Source organism: Callorhinchus milii, unplaced genomic scaffold, assembly GCF_018977255.1.
Source record: "Callorhinchus milii isolate IMCB2004 unplaced genomic scaffold, IMCB_Cmil_1.0 Scaffold1, whole genome shotgun sequence".
NCBI lineage: Eukaryota > Metazoa > Chordata > Chondrichthyes > Chimaeriformes > Callorhinchidae > Callorhinchus > Callorhinchus milii.
In genome coordinates, this window is record NW_024704742.1 from 33,273,382 (window position 1) to 33,287,891 (window position 14,510).

The 14,510-nt window shown below is 40.0% G+C and overlaps 1 protein-coding gene across 1 annotated transcript in view; it reads right to left on the reverse strand.

Moving 5' to 3' along the window:
• Positions 1-14,510, reverse strand: part of ank2b (ankyrin 2b, neuronal) — a 161,469-nt gene that overhangs the window by 43,521 nt on the left and 103,438 nt on the right. Inside the window, exons 26-29 of the mRNA XM_042339832.1 lie at positions 12,759-12,861; positions 11,779-11,882; positions 3,379-3,603; positions 1,473-1,571 (exon numbers count right to left, since the gene is read on the reverse strand). Coding sequence (XP_042195766.1) covers positions 1,473-1,571; positions 3,379-3,603; positions 11,779-11,882; positions 12,759-12,861 — 531 coding nt within the window. The remainder of the gene's footprint in view (positions 1-1,472; positions 1,572-3,378; positions 3,604-11,778; positions 11,883-12,758; positions 12,862-14,510) is intronic.

Here is a 14,510-nt window from a genome sequence, read left to right on the forward strand (position 1 = left end):
GTCAAATCTGCATTAATCTGCGGTAAAGTCAAAATTGCAAATATGTTTTCAACTCTGCAAGTGCCATGGTTATAAATTAATTCCAAAATAAAATATTACCTCTGTATTTTCTGACTGGCATAGAGTACAATATCTCTTGGTGATGCTCTATACTAATGGTAACAATTCTGGGTCACTGATTCAGTACTGAGGTTTGGCAGTCCTGTTAATGTTCTTCCCAGTCTGTTTGTTGACTGTCAACACTACAACGTTTGGAAGTTCAGATCAACAGACAGTCAGCGACATGGGCTTTCACTGAAGGCTAACTGGAGAGCTAACCAAACCTTGCAATTTCTCACAAACCATGGAATATTGGTGAAACAGCATCAGATGTGGAATGCAGACAGTAAAAAGCAGTGGCACAATAGTTGAATGTGAAACAAAGTAAAAACCAGAAACAAAAGCAGAAAGAGTGTGAATCTATAAGAGAAAGCAATTAATTTGGTAAATGGGTAAACATTTGTGTCTACTTAGTGCAGACAAGGTAGGTCCAAATTAATAAATGAACCAGGCAGCAAAATAGAGCAGCAAAGTATATCAGAAGATAATGAACAGTAAAAGATATTAAAGAAAATAGCAACAAAAGTAGTGGAAAATAGAATTAAAAAGACAAGTATTGATTTTATTATTATTTGTGCATATATTTTGTTACTTTTCCTCCTTCACCCTTGATTCCTTCCCAAGTGTCCCATGCTAGCTGCTAATCTTAATGTGACTTCATGTTAAAAATAAATTTAATGAAAAGAGAAAGAATAATTAAGATAGAAAAATTATATTACAGGACAGAAATAGACAAAGGGAAAACAGAGACAATAGTTGCACATTGTAAATGAATAGGCAAGATACTGGTTTGGACTTAAACTTTGGGGTTTAAAAAGTTAAGTCATATTAAGTCCCAGGACTTAACTGTTTTAAATCCTAGCAGGATCGTGGCCTATAAGCAGGAAACAAGACATAAACTGTATTGCACTTGAGTTATATCGCTCACAACAGCACTTCAACTTCTTTCCAGTTCATTTTGTTACAGACTACAGTTTAATACACTGTTTGACATGGAGAGGGAAAAAACAAAATAAAGCGGAAACAGCTTGCAACAAACACATGAGGAATTAACAAAAGGAGGGGAGGGGTGGAGAACAGGGGAGCAGGCTCCTTGTTGGTTTTAAATAAACACATTCCCAACTATGACAACAATCACAACACAAAGCCACATAACATCACAATGACAAGATACATCTGGCAAATGTGCTCAAACGTGTCTACATCCAAAATATACATATACAATATTAAAAAAAAACATGTAAGGGATAAAGTCAGGAAAAAAGATCTTCTTGAACAAAACAAATTTAAAAAAATATTGTGAAAGGTGCAGGGGATATAGCGAGGCTGCATCCAATAAATTCTTCTCTGAACATTTTGTTAATCTCTCCTACCCAAGGAATTTGGTTCCTGAAGGCCCAAGCTGCAGGATTCGGCTAACCAAGCTTTCTCCCTCATTTAGAGGGGGAGGAGAGTTAGGAAGGTGCAGCTTACTGAGTACATCCAAGCAGCAATGGAAGAGAGAAGGTGAAGATATCAAACCACACTGGATTTTATTACAGAAAACATTCATTGTTCTTCCCCCTTTATTTTGCTATTCAAATGTTTGAAGGTCTGCTCTTCTGTTGGTAATAATCAAAATGCAATCAGTACCTTCTCTGTTATTTCCCTGGGATGATTTGCTTAATCAATTTTAATATTTGGAATGTATATACCACTGCAGTCAAAGCTTTCATTACCGACAATAATTGCCAATCAATAATGTACTCAATTATTTGGTATTATGTTTCAGGAGTGGACAAATTTATCTTTTGAGAAATTGTTTTCATAACAGTCAGCAAAATACGAGTAAACAGTTAAACAGTTAAACACTTTCTTACTTTCCTGATTTCCTTCCTTGTTCTCCACACTGTTTTGAGCCACTTGGTGAAGCCCTGGCTTCACTGCAGCAGGTTGGGTAACTCAGTGATCACTATTGTGCCACTGAAGCTCAGCTCACAGAGGCTTCCACTGTTGAAATCTTCCAACAATTAACAAGTCCTTCTTACCTGCATAAGTGATGAAGCCACAGAGCAGAGAAAAAGCTGATGGGCAGAATGGGGGAAGGAATGGCAGGAGGGTATGAAGCATAACACACTTCTACCACCATGTGCAGGATATTTCTAACCAAATACCAGGATAGATTATCTGGGCATATATCTGCAGTTCAATTTTTATATGAGTTTTCAGACATTAATGTTGTTGAACCTTTCATCACCAGCTGCACCATAGATGATTTGTCTCTGTCTTGGATTTATTTCACCTTATACCAACAGTATATTTCACAGGATTTCCATAAAACCAATTGAATTGTTTAATTTATCATGTTGCAAAACCCGCCTCCTCTCCCAGGTGAGTGAAGAGAAAGTTCTGAAAGTAGAAGTATCCTTTTAATACACTTCATGTCCTGAGCAAATATTGTAAAACGAATGCAGCATATTATATTATTCATAAAGCACCACCACATCTAGCAGCAGAATGTTATAGTGCAGCCTAGTTGTGACGCAGTAGCTTGGGGACTATAAAGTCCCAACCCACTTCATAACTGAGCACGATGCCCGTCTGCATTCACTGGGCATGTGCACCGAAAGTTGTCTGTTCAAAACCCCAACTAGCTTCTCATGCTAAAATATAGCTGACTTCTGTCCTGATGACTGGAGGTTAGTCATTTTCTCGTGGTTTTTTTTTGTGGTTTGAAATAAGTCGGCCATAGGTCTGGAAATGTTCCAGTGAGTAAACATCAAGGACGACCAACCATTCACACAATAATGTTATAATCTTATAATGAAGCACAGGGTTCTGCTGTGGAAATGTGTGGAGATCAAACGTTATGGAGATCAATATTAAGTGATATCCCATTGAAGCTTCATTCTTTCTTTGCCAAACCGAAATTCATCTTTGAGGCTTTAACTGTCTATTACATAAAGCTGCATGTTTATTGCATTGCCCAATTTCATACGTTTGCCCCCATGCTGCTGTAACTGCATTGTAGTGACAGACTGATTCTTATGGAAGGAACTTTGTTTTGGTAAATGCGAACTTTCAGGCAAATGTCATCCATATTTCATCTGTTCTGAAACATCGCATCTTACACTCGCTGTTTCTTCCACTTTCTACAAATATGTGTTGTCAAACTCATGGAGAATGTAATATGGGACCTTTCAAATATAATCAGGTCATGATGGGTTTAACATTACCATTTGAATGACAGACAAGAGAGCTGGCGTTCAATTGCAATTATTTGCATATTTAAACACTTACCCAAGGAACTGGGCACCAGATGGTCCCACTTCAATCAGTCGACTTGTGAGACCCTCTCCTTCCACCATGGGGGGCATTGTGGCCAGTCTATGACGTTTAACCAGGCGACAAGTCACACGGGTTGGAGCCGTGCATTTCCGGGGAGGAATGATAATGCGAAGTCCATTGTGACGGCAGCCCCGCATGGATCCTCCACGGGCATCCACCATAAAACTAACCAGGAACCTGCAATTGAATACAGAGGGTTTATCCATTGGCCACTTATTTCTAATCAGTGACTAGTTGTCTCTCAGGGGAGGAAAACAGTTGCCGGCTGTTCAGATGAGGGAGAATATGGAATAAAGGAACGCTCATGCAATCTTTGACAGCTCTGAATACTCCTAGGTCAAGTGTGGTACATGAGTGAAGGGCTGAGGTTGAGTTCCCACACTTCACCTAGATGATGTAACCTCAGCTAAAATTAATTCCAATTTCTGCTAGACTAGGTGACATTGGCACTCCTAAATTGAGTCAGATATCTCATTTAAGTGTGAGCTTCTGATCTACGTGATAAATTCAGGGTTTTTTGTGCTGTTGTATTAGAGGCAGTAAAGAGACTCCTCCTTTCAAATCCAAGCCACATCAGATCTTCTTTCCAACTGCTCAATTCAGTGGTAAAGACTTGTTTTTGATCTAAGGTTTCACTTTTGCCATTAAAACTACGACCTTTAAAGATTTAGCACCACCGAGGTGATGTGGGTTCATGTGCACTGAAGAGTAAACTCTGACAACAAACATCTTTCACTTGTGGTCCTTCACTTCTAATCCAAAGACTCAGCCCACCATTGTTACCAACATTGTCACCTAGTCCTCTGCAAAAAGTTAGCAAACACTATAAATGGGTAACATGCAGGATAGTTTCCTTATGTAAAATGTTCTTTATTTTTGCTCCATGGATAAAATCCACAAAGTGGGATTGTTTTTCATGTTACTGTGGGTGCAATGGTCTTCAACATCCTTCATTCAGATAAGTTTCCAAACATTGCATGATTATTGCTTTCCAGCAATTCAGTTTCATAGAAAAATTGGGACTGGCACCTCTCTAAGGAAGCATTCTTTTTTGTAAACGTTAGGGAGTTTCTGAAAATATCATCTTCACATCATGCAGGTACAGCAGCTAGTTTAGAAAGAAACTCTGGGAACACCATGCCATCCTACATAGGACAAGGTCCAACACCACTGGAAATGACCCTTTGTTTTACATGAGCATCAGATTAATGAGATCATATTGCCATTGTTATTCCTTGATTGAATTTTCCTCCAAGAGCTGAGCCTTTGCAATAAACCAGCTTTGAGACTAAAAGGCTTACAGTTTTCTCTCTTAGACATCCAGACTTGAGGTCTCCTATTGGGACTTTGGTTCTCCATAACCCAGCAAAGTGATAATTGCTTCAAACTATTTCAGTAACCCCCCAACACTGCCATCATGTTACCTTAGTTATTAATTTCTTCTGGATAAATGCAAATGTTTAAAAACATGATACAGATAGGTGCTTGATAATTCCACTGCTCAGTGATGTGATGACATTAAAATCGCAGTTGATCACCGGTTCATAATCTGAATCCTTAAGAATTTCCAGCCCCATATAGATCAAATACAATTTAAACCTGCGCTGCGCATTTCTCTACATTAGTTGCATTAACTCTCAGAACTAACAGTTAATTTATAGTAACAGGTAAAAAAACAGTAAGAACATTAAGGTTAAAAATTGCTTTCAGTGTTACATCAATCATCATTCGACATGTAGGCTCTTGATAGAACTTCACAAAAGTCTAAACGGAATTTGTACCCAATTATTAGGGAGAAATTCCACCTGGATTGGATTTACTTTACGAACAATGATCTCAGCCTTAACTTTGAAGATGGTTTTCTCCAGTTCTGAAAGAACTTACAGAAACAATGGCTTCAAAATTTGTCTATATTTAAGAATTCATAAAATTTTAGGCGTTCTAAAATGACACATTCATAGAGAAAATCTAGACACAGGTAAAATTTCTCTCCCTATATCTACATCAATTGGATTACGGATCAACATGAATTGTGAAGCAAATTTCATCAAAGGCCATTACCCTCCCTACTCCTCTAATCGTTTGCATTTCTTTTTACTTCAGTGGTTATTTAGTCACAAATATGCAGCATACATTCAATCACTGATTTCAGTCACGCTTTGGAAAACAAAGATTTTTCACACCAAACACAGGTCAAATTGTCTGTGTAATTCATTTCCAAGATATAAGATATGCAGTTATTTCTTTGTTAATTAGTGCACTCCTATGGGAAAATAAAACTGCAAATTTCAAGTGTTAATACAAAATTATGAAGCGGATACAGAATGGGAGTAGCAGAATACCCAGCTTATTTCTTTATCAAGGAGCAAGTGAGTTATAAAGATCATCCTCACAGAGGAATAAACCAGATATTTTGCCAGTCCTTGCTGATATTCTTGATACAACGGGTGAGGAGATGGTTCGCTATACATCAATTTTGATTTGATTTATTTCTCTTGTTTTAAATGGTGATTGTTACCAGAGCCAAACCTGTCACGTGAACAAGCTGTATCCTCTCGTTAAAACACAGTGGGCTGCAATTTTGAAAATCCACTTAACCATGGAAGTCACCATCTCTTTCAGCTTCAAATATTATTCCCTTCATGAGTCAGTCGTAGTCATGACAAAACATGAATCATAGAGCAATCTTGAATACCACATGGCTCCAAAAACAGAAAATATATATTTTTTAAATTCTGAGGCCAAAACGGGGAAGAAAGATTGCTGCTCAATTCCTTATAATCGACCATAAATGTGATCCTCTCAATGGTTGGGAAAAGCAGATTTATGTAAGAAATCTGAGAGTGAATATTCCCGTCTCACCGGAGTGGGATAACAGCAGTATTTTTGCCGCATTCACCTATCTCAGCACCAGTTGTATAAAGAGAGACAGACACTGGAATCAGTGTGATTGCTTCAAAATGGGTCAGTGCTCTACATTATTGAGGCCCGTAAACCTAGGGTACTAACCCTTCCTATGGGAAAGCATGAGCATTTTAAGTAACTAAAGATACAACTGAAACAGCTTAGTTGATTAAGAAATGTTATGTCGCCATAATTCAAGCAAAATGTGAGAAAATTGTCAACCACATTGGTGCTGTTGCAAACCAATCATCTTATAAGATGTCTTATAGTCTTATTTGTCGATTTTGTTTTTCCCCTTTTCCCCATTGTATTCTACTGTGCTTCTTTTTTAACGCATTTGCTTGTTCAAAGTAACTGATGGGATAATTATAGGCATCTCCGTTCTGGATGACTTGGCTTGAGTTACATCATAGCACTGTCAGGTGCCTGTGTTTGCAGGGTGGGGAGGCTCATCAATGTACGTCGAAGCACTGAAGAATTTTGAGGCTGGGTTACGTGGAGCTGAGAAAACAAAGAAAGCCAATGGAAGTGCATGAAGGCACAGTGCAAATCTTCACCTCGATTCACTTTCGGGGACTGGCGAGGAGCAGCTGAAACAGAAGATGCGTATGAGCACGAGAAAAGCATGGTGCCAGGATGACAGCAGTTAATTCACAGAAAAGCTACCTGACAGTGATATCGCTGCAAGGCAACAACAATTAAACCACAGCATTGTTTGCACGTAAAGGATTCTTAAGAAATCATTCATTGTCCTAATGCCCAAGGGTTAAACATGGCTTTGCCTTCATATTGTCAATCAGAAGTTTGCATTCTGGTCTATTGCCATGTTCTACTTTTTCTTTCAATTAAGTAATAAAGAAAATGTAGTGATTCCACATGGCCACCAACCGACAGGAGTCTGCAGTAATGATAATAATAAATATAATCCTTATGTCCGTTACAACGCCTTTCACGTCAGGAAGACTTCTCAAAGCGCTTCACAGGATATACTATGAAGTATAATGACTATACTTTTATCTGCAGGCAATGAATTGGACTCGCAGTCCAGAGTTTAATCTTCTAGCATTCTGATTTTAATTATAATCAGAACAATGTCATATTCTGAACTTTTCTCTGGTTTCTTTCTTGTTATGTTTTCTCCCACACAGTGAGTTTGTGCGTAAAAATGCAATATTCCATTAGGCCTGGAAGACATCAACCAAATCAAAGCGTTATATATTTCTCAATCCAGTCGTTGCACCACCACATTTTAGAGGTGTTTCCACCTCGTAGACACGGTGATTAACATTCAAATTGATTTTACCCCTGGAAATAATATTGAAAGTAATGCTTTACTGACCAAATGCTAAGCAAGATAATCAGAGGCACTGTGGTGGGGGTATTAATTCATCTCTGTTGTTTACTGTGAATTCTGCAAACCTTCAAAAAGGGATTTGCGATATTCAATAATATATAGATCTCCCTATTATTTCTACGAATCCATATATATTGTTGAATATCCCAAATTCCCTTTGAAGTTTTGCAGTATTGATAGGAAACAACAAGTATTAATTAAATCTACCTATAGCAAGTGGAGGGAAGGATGTTTCCCAAAACCTAGGACAACTCACGTGGTGAGTTCAAAAGCAGCCTAAACCAATGAGTTAGAAATATCCTCCCTCTTCTGCCGATGAAATTATTTGGGGCAATTTCAATCATGAGCGCAGGCAGGTCACAGGCAGCACCGGGGTCACAGGCAGCCGTGGGGTCACAGGCAGCCCCGGGGTCACAGGCAGCCCCGGGGTCACAGGCAGCTCCGGGGTCACAGGCAGCCCCGGGGTCACAGGCAGCCCCGGGGTCACAGGCAGCCCCGGGGTCACAGGCAGCCCCGGGGTCACAGGCAGCCGTGGGGTCACAGGCAGCCCCGGGGTCACATGCAGCCCCGGGGTCACAGGCAGCCCCGGGGTCACAGGCAGCCCCGGGGTCACAGGCAGCCCCGGGGTCACATGCAGCTCCGGGGTCACATGCAGCCCTGGGGTCACATGCAGCCCTGGGGTCACATGCAGCCCCGGGGTCACATGCAGCTCCGGGGTCACAGAGAGAGCTTGGACCTCATTAGATTGAGCACGAAAATCTTGTTGGGGATGGACACAGTTGGACAAGATGGAGAGAGTGAAGATAAGGAACTGGATTGACGAAGCTTTCCATATAAAACCATACCTTCCAGTGGTCAATCCCAACTGGAGCTGTGGGAAACGACACTCATTTCACGGGCTTGTTTTGGAAACTGAAGCATGAGGCATGACTGTGTGTGTGTGTGTGTGTGTGTTGGGGGGAGAGTGGGAGGAGAATACTTATTTCTAAATATTTTTGAAAGTAGCTGTGGTCCTTCCATTTAAGAAAAATGGGTATTCTGTCCATACTGAAGCTATTAACCTATCAAAAATCACGCTTTTTTCTCCCTGGATTTCTCTCTCATGTTTTATTGCACCACAGTTACTGTTGATTTGTTCTGTCACCAGCTGCTCTGCTGTGAATGTGTTCGCTTTGAAGCCATGATGAATGATGATCATGAAAAGTTGTACTCAAAAGTCAGCCATCTGCTCTTCCTTTAAAAGTCCTACACAGCCTTTAAGTCATTTAAGTGGACACTTAAATTGGTGACATTATGTCAAAATGGTTCATTTGCTGAAAAATTGCATCTGGGATGAACTGAATGAGCAGACACTTGAAATCTGGTACACCATTACTGCATGCTATATATCACTTGTTGCAACTTGGGTGTGAATCTTCCAGCCACCCATTTCAAATCAATATTTTCTTTAACTGAAGAACAGCAAAATACTGTACATCATTAATTTCAGTTTAGGAAGGTAAGACTCTTTTGGACACATTTTTGAAATGAGCAGAGCTTTCATTCCAGAAAAGATTTGCCTTCCAATTCCTGGTGTCCCAATTCTTTCCCAAAAGGAAATGTTAAGTGGTCTGTATTTTCTATGAAACATAGGAACTTTGTTGGTCTGGGGACCGTTCCGTACGACACTAATAGGAGGGCATGGTGCTGCAGTATGTTACTGTACCAGTCCACTGTTCAATGGAGTGGTAGGGAACAAATTCGCCCCTCACAGTTCCCCATGCCATGAAGAGGAGGTGGTGAGGCCACATACTTACCCATAGGGAGGGACAGTAAAATCAGAGGGAGAGGCATCCAGGGCCACTGTTGTGTACCTCCTAATAGGTGACTCAAGAGTGTCACTAGCAGAGCCCTGGAAGTAGGTTGTCTGCCCACTCTCTTGGCACTGGAGCACCAATGGCCCACGCCACCGTCCAGCCTTGATTTTCTGAAAATTTCTAAAGATAAGTATCATGAAGCAGGTTAGAGAAATGCACAGAGCCTAAGAATACTGATTCATTCAAAATGTTCTTGGAAATAAGTTAATCGTGATCTGGTGTTGGTTGATTTTGTTCAGTCCTTGAATATCCACACAAGATGCTGTTTGATGGTCCTCATATGTTTATGCAGTCAATCATTGAGAACTAGATCAACAGCTATGTTCAACACATTGCTATCAGGTACAAGATATTTTTAAAGATAAAAATGTCAAATGCGTGTGATTAATCACTCTAATAGTTAATACAAAATCTGGCAGAGAAGGAAATAAACACTGAATGCAGAAAATAACTACTGAAAAATAAGGCTGATATAAACATTGTCTATACTACTTTTTCCCCAAATGTGAGCTGTAAAATAAGGGGATTTATGGACTGTTATTTCCAGTGCGAATTTTACACAGTTTACTGAGACTATCCTTGAGCTTGATTACATTGTTTGTTTGGTCAATCAGGTGTCTAACAGATGTAGAAAGAGTATCAAAACCACAGAGTTGCACATATTTTTACCATCTGTGGAGGGAAATTTCCCTGTGTCTGGAATGGAAAGCATACTCCCTCCCTGGAGGAATGCATCCTACTTTCCTAGTGCAGGAGAGTATTAGGTGCAGATGGGCAAGAGCCAAGATTTAGAAACCCCAGACTGTGCATTGAGAGTCCTACAAGAGTTCAACCAGCCCAAACCACACATTTTACTGTTGTCAATACTGTCTGGCAAGCTTCCAAATACTTATTAAACTAGAGCCACCCTATCCACAAGGACTTCCGTTTGTAGGACTAACAGGAGCCAAGTGAGAAGAATCCCCATCTCCAGTGACTGGTTTGTACCTCCAAATCCTGCTGATAAGCTAGGATGATCTGTCATCAAAAGGGTCCTGGAGTACTGCAGACTTGTCTAGGAACCAGATTACCAAAACAACCACAGAGGATTGACTCAATTCTGATATTTAGTTGCCAAGCACGTCACCTTGGAGCCAGCTCAGCCCCCAGGGTCCATCGGTTCCCTCCTCCATCTACCCCAAGAGAGGACAGTCACTAATTAGTCACTTGCCATCCATTCTTTGACAAAAGTGATTAAAAAATGTTGGCTTCTTGCTGGTTGAGACGGCAGCAGATAGGAGATGACTGTGAGCTGCAATATTCTGGAAACTACAACCAAAGCCCACGGTGCTCAATATGCTGTATTTGCCATTGCTCCTTTGAAAGAGCTGCAAAATCCGTATGCTTCTCCGGACATAGCAACTACCTCCAAAATGTCTGTTTGTTGGCAGCCTTGTAATTTGTAGCAGTCGCCATAATCTTTATAAAACTACTGTTACATCTCTGAACACTGACAGAATACCTAACAAGATCACAGTCCTTCATTTCTTGCGAACATCATGAATTAAGAAGTAAAAGTTATAGAAAATATCAGAAAAGCACAGCAGACCCATCAACATCTGAAAGAGAAACCTCGGTTAATGTTTCAGGTGGAATAAGGGGTGAAAATTCTATGTCCCTTAACAGATATGATGAAATATCAACCTGTTACAAACATTGTAATGTTCTCCCTCTAGTTTCTAAATGTATTCAGAAATCTACATTTATTCTTTGCCCAAACAACAAGTGTGCTATATTCTGACTGGATTACTCAGAGTTTCATATCCAGTTCACGAAGCAATAAAACGTATGTTTCAGTTCCAGTTTAAAACAATGCTTTATATAGGGTTTTATATATTTGGTTATGTAGTTGGTGCTAGTTTAGAATTATGGTCAGCACAGTTTACACAACAATCTGTTTGGGGATTCAAAAGTGAATTAAGCGTGCTTTGAAACTATCACAGAAAATGCTTAAATTAGCAACTTGACAATAAATTACAACCAGTTTAATTAACAATGTTTTTTTTGTCTTATTTTAGGTTGAACAATATAAAACTCAAATAATTTGTAAATCCTATGATGAAGGAAGCATGTCTTGCTGATACAGAACAGGATAACATAGCCTCGAACTCTCCTCCTCACATCTCCTTCCCCCCATTTCCATGCCTCACCAGGCTCCACTCACAAGCTTATACATAGATTTTCTTATTTGTTGCTTACCCTGAATGGATTGGGCTGGAGGAAAGAGCCACATTGTCCAAGTTCTCCTGTTCCCAATTTAAGCGGTAGGTGGAATCCTTATCTGGGCCTTTGGCCAGAAGTACCTGCATGCACAAATGGACAATTTCTTTGAGGCAACAAGTTGTCTCTGTAAATACTAATGGCTATTTAAAAAGTTAAATCATATTTAAAAATAGTAATGATTCACTTGAATAGATGTAATAGCATTTAATTCTACATTTGTAAAAGAAATCAATTTCAGTTTAACATTACTCCACACAATAACTAGACAATTCCCATCCTCCAACACATTTACACTTTTAATCAAAGAAAAATGTTCAGCAACTGACTTTGCTTTTTATAACCCACGTAAACAGATAATTTTGTAAAACTGTCTTCATAATTACAATGAACTATAACAAGAAGTACATTAAGATGCCTATGCAAGAGAATATTTCTCAATGAACTGAAAAGGAATAAAGTCTTACACTTGTGTTCAAATCCCTTCACTCTCTGGCACCTCCCCACCTCTCCAACTTCCTCACTCCCCAATCCACCACCTGACGCCTCCACTCGGCTGGTACGGGCCTCCTGCTCGTTCCTCGTGCCCTGCGCTCTATCATTGGAGGTCGCGCATTCAGACATTACGTCCCGAAACTGTGGAATGCTCTCCCTCAATCCCTCCGCCTTGCCCCCTCTCTCCCCTCTTGCAAGTCCTGCCTGAAAATCTTCCTTTTCGACCGTGCTTATGGACACCTCCCCCCTGGCTCGGAGTCAGGCTGCGCCACTGTTAAGCTCTCTGAGACGCTACCCTGGTGGAGAGTGCTATACAAGTGTAAGTTGTTGTTTTTACAAGATGCAGACCAAACACAACAACATAAATAGTCACTAAAACGTCACAGAGAAGCATTCCCCAGAAATTTATAACCATTAGCACATCACAATGATATTCTGAATCTTGGAAACACAATGTTTCATACCTGGCTGTTAGTAGCAGCGACGAACTCCTCGATCATGGCACTGTCCCTCTGGTATGGGCCATGGCTTGGTGTGTTGGACCTGTCTGAACTGAAGGATCGCAGGCTAATGGATGGGTGGGCAGGTTGCCATGAAAATGGAGCAGCACGATGATGATGGGATGGGCAGGGGAATGAAGAAAGCATGCGGTTAGCATATTATGCAACTTCCAGGGGGCTGGGAATTAGCATAAAGAAAAGTGAATTCACTGACAGTGCTCATCAGATTCAGCACTAAATAGACAGAATATTCAACCATCATTAACCACTGGATGAACCAAATTGGGGTGGAGGTAGTTTTGGTTATGGATGGAAACCAATCAATAGTTGAACCAATTCAGCAAGCGATTATTCGGACACATGATACATAAAAGAAACTGGGGTGAAATTTGTGGCATTTTAATAGCATAATCTTTGTGAAGATTATCACAAGGAATGCCTTGTGAAATGGCGCAAATTTCACCCAGTGTAGAAATGACAAGATGTTTCGCTCAAACCTATGTTGCTTCTCTCTCGAGACTAAAATGATTCTGAAAATAGGAACTGAAGTGGCTTTTAGAGCCACTCTATTTTCTCTGCTGGGTGAGTGACCCAATACATAAACAAATCTCTGTGCAGCAAAGAGCACCAGGTATCTCATGCAATTAAAATAATTAAATAACATTGCATTAATTCAAACTATCACCAATCTAAGAGGATAAACCATAACACAAAAAATCTTAACAGAGAAATTTAATTAGATAATGTTCACCTCAATACTTAAAGTCATCTCTTTTCAGGGGCTTCATTTTAATTCTGTATGGACTGATTAGGCACCTAGACACTGAGCACGCACTCTTGTGCAAACCCCTGGAAGATATACTGAGCCAAGCTACAGTCAAGTCAACCATATGCTTTTTAAAGCAATGTGACTGTGCTGTGTCCCAAGCGGTTACAGAGTTTTATGGCTCCAGGTCTATAATTTCTAGTTTCCTTCAACCCTGTAAGTTCACATAGTGAACTCGAGTTAATTGAGTAACATAAAAAATAATATAATGGAATCCTATGGAGGTTTTTAACCCAATCACTGGCAACAAGTGTACATCATTTGACCTTCAATGATAATAATAATAATAATAATGAATGTTATTTCTATGTAAAATACAAATATCTAAATAAAATCCATGCAGGGAAGAGCATAAATCAAAATCTTTGTCCTCAGCGGCCATGTATTTGTGAGAATGTTTTTGGGGGAGGGCGGAGGGGAGTTGTTTTCGTGACTTAATTTACCCAATTTAATCCAATGTGTGTTCAGCAAGTCTCAGTTGAAAGTATAGTTTCAGAATCTATTTCACATTTTGTGAGAATAATTACACCACAAAATGATTAACGGTATTCAAAAACATACTGATACAACGACTTGCAAAGTGTCTCAAAGTGTTTCAGATAAATGGTTTTGGAGACCAAGCGGAGAGATAACTGTGGGCAAAATCAAAAAGGTAGCGTTTCAGGAGGCTTTTAAAGACCGTTAGGCAGGGGTTGAGGCTAGAGAGGGAGATCCACAAGGTCGAGGCATAATGAATGAAAGCTCGGTCACTAATGGTGGGGCAAAGGGGTCAAAGTGAACAATGATAATTCTGCAGGTGCGATTGCCCACCGTGTGGGGAGGTTACAAATCCCAAGGGCACTGTTGCAATGAGACTGGAAACGTCACATAGATAAGAAAAACAATCAATA